Source organism: Salvelinus namaycush, chromosome 29 (assembly GCF_016432855.1).
Source record: "Salvelinus namaycush isolate Seneca chromosome 29, SaNama_1.0, whole genome shotgun sequence".
In the NCBI taxonomy this organism is placed as follows: Eukaryota; Metazoa; Chordata; class Actinopteri; order Salmoniformes; family Salmonidae; genus Salvelinus; species Salvelinus namaycush.
The window spans coordinates 23,631,795-23,644,201 of record NC_052335.1 but is presented as its reverse complement, the minus strand read 5'-3'; the positions used below and the strand labels follow the sequence as shown (position 1 = coordinate 23,644,201).

Sequence of the window (12,407 nt, the reverse complement as noted above, 5' to 3'; positions counted from 1 at the left end):
TCATTATAAATATTTGTGCTTCTGTGCTTTACATGCACGACTACAAAAAAATATATTATATTTGTAAAAATGTCTACATTTGAAAAAAATGCTATAAATTAAAAGGTGGTCCAATATTGACATTGGATTACAGCACACAATACATTCACCCTTTGCTTTATACACTAAGTGTACAAAACATTAGGAACACCTGCTCTTTCCATACAATGCTTACTTACCAGTCCTTAACCAACAGTGCAGTTCAAGAAAGATTTAAGAAAATATTTACCAAATTAAGTAAATCATAATAAAAAAGTAACACAATAAAATACCCCAAAGTGCCTTTGAACAGGGTATGGTAGCGGTGCCTTTGAACAGGGTATGGTAGTGGATGCCAGGCACACTGGTTTGATTGTGTCAAGAACTGCAACGCTGCTGAGTTTCCCATGTGTATTAAGAAAGGTCCACCACCCAAAGGACATCCAGCCAACTTGACACAGCTGTGGGAAGCATTGTGGGTAGTGGTTAGAGCGTTGGACTAGTAACCGAGATGTTGCAAGTTCGAATCCCCGAGCTGACAAGGTACAAATCTGTCGTTCTGCCCCTGAGCAGGCAGTTTACCCACTGTTCCTAGGCCGTCATTGAAAATAAGAGTTTGTTCTTAACTGACTTGCCTAGTTAAATAAAGGTAAAAAATTGTAGTCAACGTGGGCCAGCAGCCACGTGGAACGCTTTCGACACCTTGTAGAGTCCATGCCCCACGAATTGAGGCTGATCTGAGGGGAAAAGGGGGTGCAACTCAATATTAGGAAGGTGTTAATCATTTAGAAAGTAGGAGCCTGAAGAATGGTGTGTGTATAAGCATAAAGTATAAATAAACTAGGCCCTATACAGACACGTTGAAACACTCAAATTGTGTGTGTGACCTATAATAATTTTACCATGATGCAACTAAAGAGTGATGAATGAGAAACTCAATATTTTTTTTTATCATCGAGTCATTACTTTGTTAAAAATATGTATTTAAAATGTGTTGTTTATTACATATCACACAATCATGCAATTAAAAAAACATGAAGACTTTATGAAAAGCAATAACATGCTGAAATGACTAAATAAAGCTATGGGGGATTTGGATGATCAGCAATACACAATGTGTACATAATAAAGAAATGTGTGAACCAGGAAAATGACAGAACAATGCAGAAAACATGGGGTGAAAGTCAAAGCTGAAAAGTATATATTTATTTGTGACAGTATGCATTACAGAATTGTAGTTGCATTATTAGGCATCAATATACACTCAATTACTACTGTGTACAGCAAGAGTTGCTATAAAATCTATATATAACCTACATACAGTATGTAAGTAGAAACATATTACACCATTTCAAACAATATGCTGTTGAATTTGGTCTTTAGCCACTTAACAAAAATAGAACATGCATAGACTCATCTTCACATTATCTTTATATTCTCTAAATACCGGGACATTCCCAAAAAGTGACAAACTTCTTTGGATGGCAAGGAATTCATTCAGTATGAGAATCAATAATGATACTAAAACGATTATTATGGTTTATGGCAAAGTAAACCTCTGGGAGGTACAATTTCAGGAATTTCCATTACTTGAGAAATTACCTGAGGCTTTCATTGGTGAATTGCGCAACTGTGCATCTATGATGTAGAAAAATATATAACACTGAAATTACCATAAACATAAAATATAAAACTAATTATATATAATGAGAAATGCCCTATTAGAAAGGTATTCTCTGGTTAGAAAAACTAAACATCTCCAACATTCCTTGTAACAAGGCTATTATTTAACTTTGACATTAACAGCAAAACATTTAAAATGTGGAAATTCAAAGCTTAAAAAAAAGAGCTAATTCCAAAAGCAAGATTGAAGTTCAAGATAGAAACTTTTCTTCTCAGAATGAGAGATTTATTAGCATTTCCCAGGTCACAAAATTCCACTGAAGTACTGTACTTCTCAGACACAAACCCTGTTCTGTGGTACAGATAGGCAGAAACACATCCTTTCTGAGGAAACAATTACGTCTAGGAAGCTGAAATACTCTTTTAGACGGTCTCTCTCCTTATGTTTGGATAATAAATAAGGACAGTGGCGGGGAAGGGAAACGTTGCCAGTTTTGTAATCATTTGAACCTCCAGCCTGTCAGGACAATATACCAGAAATTTGCATGACAGAGGTAGATTGTGTCACAAGTCTTGCCTTGGAGAAACCAATGACCCACAAAGCTGGATAGTATGGATTTGGATAAATTATGACTTTTCTGCGTGCTTAGTGGTCAAGGGATTGTCTATTCAAAATCCTTCACTGTAAAAGTTGTGGGTTCTCAAGTTCTCCAAGGGCAATCTTTATAATTATCAATGATTGTTGAATTGCAGGAGGGTGATAAAATGTTTGAAAAGCCTAACAAACTATCCTGAGGGTGGTGCTTTGGTAAACAGAGTTGGCCGTAGACAAATCAGCCATTTTCTTTTCTTTACATTTCAAGGCCACAAGCAGAAGAATCAATTCAAAATAAAATGGTGGACCATTTGGCCTTCTCATTATTTGATGTATTGAAAGGCCAACACCCATCAATTATGGCATGACATCAGCCACTAAACAAATTCTAGAAAAAAATAAATACAAATATGAAAAATAGGATCGTTAAAACAAATACTTTTTCTAATAAAAGGTTCAACTGAGCACAGAGTTACATTGAGTCAAGTTAACCATTGACTAATGGTGCTCGCATCTCAAATGACATTTGAAATATGGTGGAGCGAGTGAGCCTACTATAATTAGAAGATATGCTGAAAGTATAACATTGGTTTACTATATGTGCGGGATAAAATACTCAACTTCAACAATAAAAATGAATTCATAATATTAATTAATTAATCCACGTTTCATGTAAATTACTCCCTACAAATCAACATTGACATTCATCCTTCGCTCACTTTGCATAGTCAGACAAGCAGACGTTTAGTTTTAGGATCCTGTTTTGTGCTGGCTATAAACTATGTACACTGAAATGACAATGGTGGTTCTGATGTAGAAACACTGAAAAGGATTTTTAGGCACTTTGTACGCCGGGCAAAATAAGCTAAACTGTATCAGAGATCATAACGACTGAATACAGTCTCAGGTAAAGTCAAGGCCTATTTCAGGTCCAGACTCCTGCAGCCTTGAGATGACGACGATGACAGTTCATATGTCATGGGGGGGACGCTTTAATTGTGCTTTAAGCTGCTCCCTTGAGGTGGTAATGGTAAATGGTAAATCCTACAACCTCCCCACCCAGTATCGCATACAGTACTTCTTTGAAGTGATATTGTACACTCAGGTCATACTTCAAAAATATAACTCACTAATTCCACACACATTCACAATCTTGCCATGTTTTAAGAGAGTATAAAAAAAACACAAATAAACAGAAAAAGGTTGACTTAATTTTTCCTGGTTAAATCTACTCACCAGTATACTTTTTGTATCTTTGTTATACTGTAGTCAAGACAAGCAACACCAACTTACTTATGAGATGATTGGGGTCATTTGAGAAACAATAGATACCATATATGGTCAATTATGTCCCCAGTGTTGATTGGAAATATAGTTTTAAAAACAAACCCAATAAATCTAGTTTGTGTTTATCTTTTCAAAATTCTGAAAGCCTAAAATCTATATTCAAGCTTGTATTGGACATTTCTACTCAATGAAAAGAATGATCCTCAATGCCCTTAAAGAATGCACATTGAAAACGGGAGAATTTGCTAGCGAGACTGGCCACTGCTATTCTTATGTAAATAAGTGCTTGCAGCCTTCAAAAAGCACCCAAGTAATGCGCGTGTTCCCTTGTAAGAAATATAAAATGTGAGATTTCTCCATTTAAACCTTTAAGTTAATTCAACAGCTGGAAGATTGATGGAAAACAACAATCTGATGCATAGCTCTTCAAGATCACATTCATGTTCAATGTATTATTACTTCAGAATTTTCCCCACATTCTCTGGCAAAAGCAGCCATTAAAATATTGTTTACACATACACCACAAGTCAATACATATTTCGTCTATACTTGTATCATTAAAAAATATATAATAATCAGCAGTCCCAAGTGTGTGTGCCTGCAAGTGAGTATGAACTGTGTATGTCTGGACGTATCTCTTTGTTTTGAGTGTGTTTTGGATGACAAACTTAGATGACAGATTTGGGGTCTGCGGTCTTCGCTGCTAGGGCATCTCCCTGACCCCCACTGTTCCCCTTGAACTCCAGCATCTGCTCCTGGGTGCCATCCTTGGCTGCCTCTTGCTCTCTCCTGATACGTCTAGCCTCCACCCAAGGGATCAGACACAGCACGGCCCCACCAACGATGGGAGGGATACCAGCCAAATAGAAGGCCACGTCGTAGCTCCCCAGCCTGTCCCTGATGAACCCTGGAGAGAGAGAGAGAAAGAAAGAGAAAAATCAACATCTGGGAGTCGCTCATCATGACTCATGTAGTGTCCTAAAAACTGGCCTCAACAAAACGAGGTACAAAGTTCAGCAGCACCCCTGAACCCCACAGGTCAGCTATAGTATGCCCCCAGTCCTGAGGGCATAACCCTGTAACGTCAAACCACAGTGAACCTTATTTGGTCCTCTCGGATATAAAAGAAAGGCAGGCTTATCTGTGCTGGGACTGAGTGATACTAAGTAGTGTGTCCAAACCCACTCTTGTAATACAAACATTGCTGATTATTACTGTCCAGTGAAGACTGAGTGGATTAGGGTCAGAGCCAATAAGCCCCCTCTGTTCGTCGCCCCTTGTGGTTGTTTCCCGTCCCTTGGCAGCACTGAGTTGCATGACTTCCTGACTTTCCCTTAGTTTCCTTCTCTCTCCCTGGAATGCCAGTCTATTTCTGAGAAAAACAGATGCTTTGTCTGTAGTACAGTGTAAACAGGTTGCACATGACTCATGTGGATATGAATGACATCCAAGTTAGAAAGAGCTTATCATGAATGGACGTCTGTGCACTCAACATTCCAGTGGTGGAATTTACATACATTTTCCACAGGGTATATAATTTCTTACACATGTATCATATTCATGACATAATGTCTCTACTCATATCAACTTTGTAGAACGTGTGAAGTTGCCATGTTCTGAATAGATGTATTTATGTACCTCTATGTTTGGTGGAGTATGAATGTAACACCTTACTTTCACAGGTCCACAGATAAACACCAAGTGGCACCAGTTTATAGAAAAACAACTCATATCAAACTCATACTCCAGGGAGAAATGCATCAGCGTTTTACATCAAGCTAAATGTTAATATCTTTTAAACCACCAAACAGGGCAAACTAACCGTGTGGCTGTATAATTGATCTTGCAGCAACAGAATGTCCTATTGTCCCCAGCAGAATGTCGTCATGATTCTACAGAGACTGGGGCTGCATCCCAATTCAAATCATTTTTTCCCCTCCAGACTTCTCCTAAAGTGTGCATTGGATTGGTTTAAGCACTGGAGGTAGCATCCATCATTGTTAAATCTATGACGGGAGAAGGGCGGAGCATTGGGATGCAGCCTGGCTTGTCCACTGTACTATACCTGCAATAGGAGGGCCCACGGTCATGGGCACAGACATCATGCCCAGCAGGAAGCCGATGGCCTGGGACACGTTCTGGGAGCCCACCAGCTCGAAGGCGATGGGGGCCATGATGCAGATGAAACAGCCGTCAAACAGGCCCATGAGCAGACACACAGCGATCAGCCCTCCGAACACATGACACAGAGGAATCATCATGGACATCACGCCGATGACCATGAATGAAGACACCTGGGGGGACAGGAGGGGATGTAAATGATGATTCCTCTGTGTCGTGTTCGGAGGGCACAGCAGCATTGCATCTTTACATCAATCATTGCAACAACTGATTACAGTAATGGTTATGTCATGAGGTTGGAGATGCATTTCAAATGACACCCTGACACCCTCAATTCCACATATAGTAGACTATAGGAGGGTACAGGGTGTCGTCTGGCCAAAAGTAGTGCACGACAGTTATATGAGGAATAGGGCACACTTGAGACTTCGGCCTAGTCATAGTCTGGCCTATGTAGGATCTCAAGAATAGTAGGTGTTACCTGTAGGTAGACCTTGTTGACTCCATGTACGTAGTCAGCCACCTGGCCGAAGATGAGGCGGCCCACGCCAGACGTGACGCCGATGCACATGAGCAGAACCTCCTTGTTGGCGTCTTTTCCGAAGCGCTCCTCAACGTGCTTCATCTATGGGACAGACAGAGGACACAACCACTTAAATCAGCACTCAGTCACATCAGAACACAGCTGACCAATCAAATGGTACGTCGAGTGGAAAACTGACAAAAGAATTATAGATGCTTTGTTTATAGATGTCATTGGAGGGATGGGGTGATGAAAAGGGAAGCATATGGAACACAATGTCTTAGCACTGTATGTGCATGATTCATTGGGGATCTACATGTGTGTTTGTATAAGTGTATACATTTTGAATTGTGTGAGTTGGCACCAGTCTAAGACAGCTACACAGCAGGTGTTTTCACTCATGCCCCAGAGAGGGTCCCACCCCCTGCTCTACACCTGGGGGGGGGGCGCACCATTCATACAAGCAAATAAAACCCACCCCCATCTCCACAGTTATACATATCAGACCCCTATATAATATTTACAGCAGCCCCTGAAAATCATTCTGCTCAATTCACAGGAAAAGCGAGAGTACTATCACAAAAATCTGGGAATGCATAGTTGCGGTCATAGCATATCAGAGCATGTGAAATGCAGTCCAGATGTTGGTTGTTCAAGGCCGCTGCCGGTCCCTTCTACCCAGGAGCACCAATCTGTGAGCCCCAGAGCTGGGGAAGCTGCCCGGGAGGCAGGGATGCCCGGCCCGGTACCTGGAGCCCCGCCAGTAGCTACAGCCTCCAAAGACTACAGCAAAACCCCTTCCTGCTGCTGCCTCCCAGTCACAGAGCCTCTATTCCACCTCCCTGAGCCTCTATTCCACCTCCCTGAGCCTCTATTCCACCTCCCTGAACCTCTATTCCACCTCCCTGAGCCTCTATTCCACCTCCCTGAGCCTCATCCACCTCCCTGAGCCTCATCCACCTCCCTGAGCCTCTATTCCACCTCCCTGACCCTCATCCACCTCCCTGACCCTCATCCACCTCCCTGACCCTCATCCACCTCCCTGACCCTCATCCACCTCCCTGACCCTCATCCACCTCCCTGACCCTCATCTACCACACACACACGGATGATTTAACTGTCATTATGCAACAACAACAAATTCTCTATTCATTGGTTTCCTGCTTTATTGGCTCCAAGGGGTTTCCTCCACATACTCCATGGGGCTGTGGTTGAACCTAGGCAGGGTAGGGCCAGGTTACATGGTGTGTGTGCGTATGTTGATGCTCCCATCACAGTGTAGTCTTAAATGAGAGCAGCTGTGAAACACACACCTCATCCAGCCAGTCATCCCCCTGGGGACATGACCTTTCAGAGAAACACCATATGGGCCCAGGATGCACTCTCTCTCTCTTTGACAGAGCAGCGGTGAAGTCACGATTATGGCCGGCATTGTGTTCCCTGTGTGCCTATGCTATGTTATGGAAATGGAGGTTAAAGGGTTTACATGTTCAAGGCGTGTCCTGTGCTTTCCTTACCAGTCATAAACACCACAATGGAGTAGGCCAATAAGGAGAGCTCATATTTATCCCATGTATCTTATCTAGTTTAAGGAATTTGAGCTTCCACAGTAGGTTCTAAAGAATCTTGGCTTCATCTCTAATTTACAGTATCAGACAAACTGTACAATAAATAATGCAGTAGGAGATGCATAAATGTGCAGAGAACTCTGTGTGAACTCCTCATCCAACAACACACTAATTCAAATGGTTTACTGCCGGCAGAGGATCATCTTATTAACCATATGATAAAGAACAGTAATAAAAACATAAAAGGGAACTCTGACCCCAAAACCTCTAACATCAGAGTAGGTGTGTCTGTGTGTGTTTTTTTGGTTTTACTATCCTTACTAACCTATTAAAACAAAGTGTGGACATTTCCCTGGTCCCCACAAGGAAAATTATATTTTAGGGTCACAATTAGGGTTAGGTTTATCAGTACATTTATCTAAGGCCATCCCTTTAAATTTGGTGTACCTTTAATTAGAATTTGACACTCACTAGACTATATGTAGAAAATGGTTCAGAATATTAGGGATCCATGTAAACGTGCATATTCATCTCCTTTTCAGTGCCAATTTGTCCATTTAAAAATACTCATATTTAGTGTTAGGAAAATATTTATGAATAATAAAAAACAGGGTTGAGAGCCTTTACGCACTATATTGGTGAATAAAAAAATACAGCGGTTTGATTCATCCTGAAAGTTGCCATATTCAGTTGTTCAATCCCTGAAATATTGGAAGGTGAGAAGTGTTCAATAGGGGTTGAACAGTAGCCCTATAAATCATGCGCCAGCCTCTCACTTTTAAACTGCTACGTATGGTATGTGTTCCATAATGATTCAAATAGGCTACATGTCCCAAATGATAGCATGTCCCAAATATGATCCACTATTGCTAGCGATCCTCAGGAACAACCACACCAACGTGACAGACGAAAGGTACACTAACCATGTAATGGAATGATTCAAAATGTAAGGAAGCTAAAGTAAGAGTTATTAATGTAGCCTATTTGGGTATAACTGAAGGTGGCTACCGATAGTGGCTAATATTTAACACAATACAAATTGTAAAAAAAATACAGTGAAAAGTCTGGGAATATAATTAAAAGATTCTAGAAATCATAAATCAACTTGGTAAGTTTGGCGCTATACTGTCATTTGTGCATGGCTACAGAAGTGTGTATAGCTTGGGTCTCCAAATTTCATCGCAGGTTATAAGGCCGGCATTTCATAAACTGCCCTGTGGAAAAGGTGATATGTTGATATGCTTTAGTTTGCTGCCATATGATTTGTCTCCAGAGATCATAAGGTAACATTGATCTTGAACAATTGTCATTCATATTTACAAATCTCCTTAACCAAACAGCATACTAATTGACCTAGATTTGATCAATGTGTAAATCAGTGCATGGAGAATGAGTGTTATTTCTACAGAAAAAATGAAGTTGTTGTTCCACTTGAAACCGACAGGTTGCCCCACCTTATTCATCATGCGTAAAGGTGGTGGAATTAAGTCAAGGTTTGTATAGCGTAGCTGTAGACACACCTTCATTTTAAAAATCTCCACCCCCAAGTGGCGCAGTGGTCTAAGACGTCACTACAGACCCTGGTTCGATCCAGGGCTGTATCACAACCGGCCGTGATCGGGAGTCCCATAGGGCGGTGCACAATTGGCCCAGCGTCGTCAGGGTTAGGGGAGGGTTTGGCTGAGGTAGGCCATCATTGTAAATAAGAATTTGTTCTTAAAATAAAAAAAACTAAATAGTGGGTGAATAGCAAGGTCAGAATATGCGTAGAGAGAAAAGTGCATAACAAGAGAATTACGTTCCAATCGGAATGTGCACGGGGTGACAGGGCATTCTCAGCCTGGGCTAGCACCCTAAGTCACATGATAGCCTACATGTAACTGCCAAAATAAAGGAAACTCCTGCATAAAGTGGCTTAAAAGGGTGTTGGGCCACCACTACAGAGAACAGCTTCAATGCACCATGGCATAGATTCTGGAACTCTATCGGAGGGATGTGACACCATTCTTCCACGAGAAATTCTATCATTTGGTGTTTTGTTGATGGAAAAAGCTGTCTCAGGCGCCATTCCAGAATCTCCCATAAGCATTCAATTGGGTTGAGATCTGGTGACTAAGACGGCCATGGCATATGGTTTACATCGTTTTCATGCTCATCAAACCATTGACCACTCGTACCCTGTAGATGGGGGCATTGTCATCCTATGAGGGAATAGCCATGGTAGCCAAAATAATGGCCTACCCAGCATTTGTATATGACCCTAAGCATGATGGGATGTTCATTCCTTAAGTAACCACACCTGTGTGGAAGCACCTGCTTTCAATACACTTTGTATACCTCATTTACTCAAGCGTTTCCATTATTTTGTCAGTTACCTGTACATCTGGTCAGGTAGATTGACAGTCTGAATTGATCAGCTATGAAGATGGCACAGACACATACTAGTGACCTTTTAGCGGAATAATTTGTGCTGCCCAAATGTCTACTATTTTCTGTGCCAATTTTTATATTCCATGGTATAACCTAGTAGTCTCATTAAGCCAGCCTGATCTTGCGAGCTCACATTCTGTTTCACTTCACGTATCAAGTGAAACAAAACGTAAGCTCAGTGGTCAGTCTGGTTTCGCGGGGCTATAGTTCTAAAGCCCACAGACAACATTCCTCCAGTCCACAGGGTGTCCCACTCCCTGCTGGCTCAGATGCCAGGCCTGCTGTTTGTCCATTATACTACCCAGCAGAACCTGGGCCTTAAACATTGCTGGGTCATCCATCTACCCTTTACTTAGTACAGAACCCAACACCAACACCAACCAGTGGGCATCCTATTATATATATATATATATATATATATATATATATATATATATATATATATATATATATATATATACACTGCTCAAAAAAATAAAGGGAACACTTAAACAACACAATGTAACTCCAAGTCAATCACACTTCTGTGAAATCAAACTGTCCACTTAGGAAGCAACACTGATTGACAATAAATTTCACATGCTGTTGTGCAAATGGAATAGACAACAGGTGGAAATTATAGGCAATTAGCAAGACACCCCCAATAAAGGAGTGGTTCTGCAGGTGGTGACCACAGACCACTTCTCAGTTCCTATGCTTCCTGGCTGATGTTTTGGTCACTTTTGAATGCTGGCGGTGCTTTCACTCTAGTGGTAGCATGAGACAGAGTCTACAACCCACACAAGTTGCTCAGGTAGTGCAGCTCATCCAGGATGGCACATCAATGCGAGCTGTGGCAAGAAGGTTTGCTGTGTCTGTCAGCGTAGTGTCCAGAGCATGGAGGCGCTACCAGGAGACAGGCCAGTACATCAGGAGACGTGGAGGAGGCCGTAGGAGGGCAACAACCCAGCAGCAGGACCGCTACCTCCGCCTTTGTGCAAGGAGGAGCAGGAGGAGCACTGCCAGAGCCCTGCAAAATGACCTCCAGCAGGCCACAAATGTGCATGTGTCTGCTCAAACGGTCAGAAACAGACTCCATGAGGGTGGTTTGAGGGCCCGACGTCCACAGGTGGGGGTTGTGCTTACAGCCCAACACCGTGCAGGACGTTTGGCATTTGCCAGAGAACACCAAGATTGGCAAATTCGCCACTGGCGCCCTGTGCTCTTCACAGATGAAAGCAGGTTCACACTGAGCACGTGACAGACGTGACAGGGTCTGGAGACGCCGTGGAGAACGTTCTGCTGCCTGCAACATCCTCCAGCATGACCCGGTTTGGCGGTGGGTCAGTCATGGTGTGGGGTGGCATTTCTTTGGGGGGCCGCACAGCCCTCCATGTGCTCGCCAGAGGTAGCCTGACTGCCATTAGGTACCGAGATGAGATCCACAGACCCCTTGTGAGACCATATGCTGGTGCGGTTGGCCCTGGGTTCCTCCTAATGCAAGACAATGCTAGACCTCATGTGGCTGGAGTGTGTCAGCAGTTCCTGCAAGAGGAAGGCATTGATGCTATGGACTGGCCCGCCCGTTCCCCAGACCTGAATCCAATTGAGCACATCTGGGACATCATGTCTCGCTCCATCCACCAACACCACGTTGCACCACAGACTGTCCAGGAGTTGGCGGATGCTTTAGTCCAGGTCTGGGAGGAGATCCCTCAGGAGACCATCTGCCACCTCATCAGGAGCATGCCCAGGCGTTGTAGGGAGGTCATACAGGCACGTGGAGGCCACACACTACTGAGCCTCATTTTGACTTGTTTTAAGGACATTACATCAAAGTTGGATCAGCCTGTAGTGTGGTTTTCCACTTTAATTTTGAGTGTGACTCCAAATCCAGACCTCCATGGGCTGATAAATTTGATTTCCATTGATCATTTTTGTGTGATTTTGTTGTCAGCACATTCAACTATGTAAAGAAAAAAGTATTTAATAAGAATATTTCATTCAGATCTAGGATGTGTTATTTTAGTGTTCCCTTTATTTTTTTGAGCAGTGTATATATATACAGTGGGGCAAAAAAGTATTTAGTCAGCCACCAATTGTGCAAGTTCTCCCACTTAAAAAGATGAGGCCTGTAATTTTCATCATAGGTACACTTCAACTATGACAGACAAAATGAGAAAAAAAAATCCAGAAAATCACATTGTAGGATTTTTAATGAATTTATTTGCAAATTATGGTGGAAAATAAGTATTTGGTCACC

The 12,407-nt window shown here is 42.1% G+C and overlaps 1 protein-coding gene across 1 annotated transcript in view; it reads right to left on the bottom strand.

The window, feature by feature from the left end:
• Positions 1-1,196: 1,196 nt before the first annotated feature.
• Positions 1,197-12,407, bottom strand: part of LOC120024608 (monocarboxylate transporter 10-like) — a 71,216-nt gene continuing 60,005 nt past the window's right edge. Inside the window, exons 4-6 of the mRNA XM_038968903.1 lie at positions 6,126-6,269; positions 5,589-5,817; positions 1,197-4,430 (exon numbers count right to left, since the gene is read on the bottom strand). Of these exons, the coding sequence (XP_038824831.1) occupies positions 4,192-4,430; positions 5,589-5,817; positions 6,126-6,269 (612 nt within the window). The 3' untranslated portion in view covers positions 1,197-4,191. The remainder of the gene's footprint in view (positions 4,431-5,588; positions 5,818-6,125; positions 6,270-12,407) is intronic.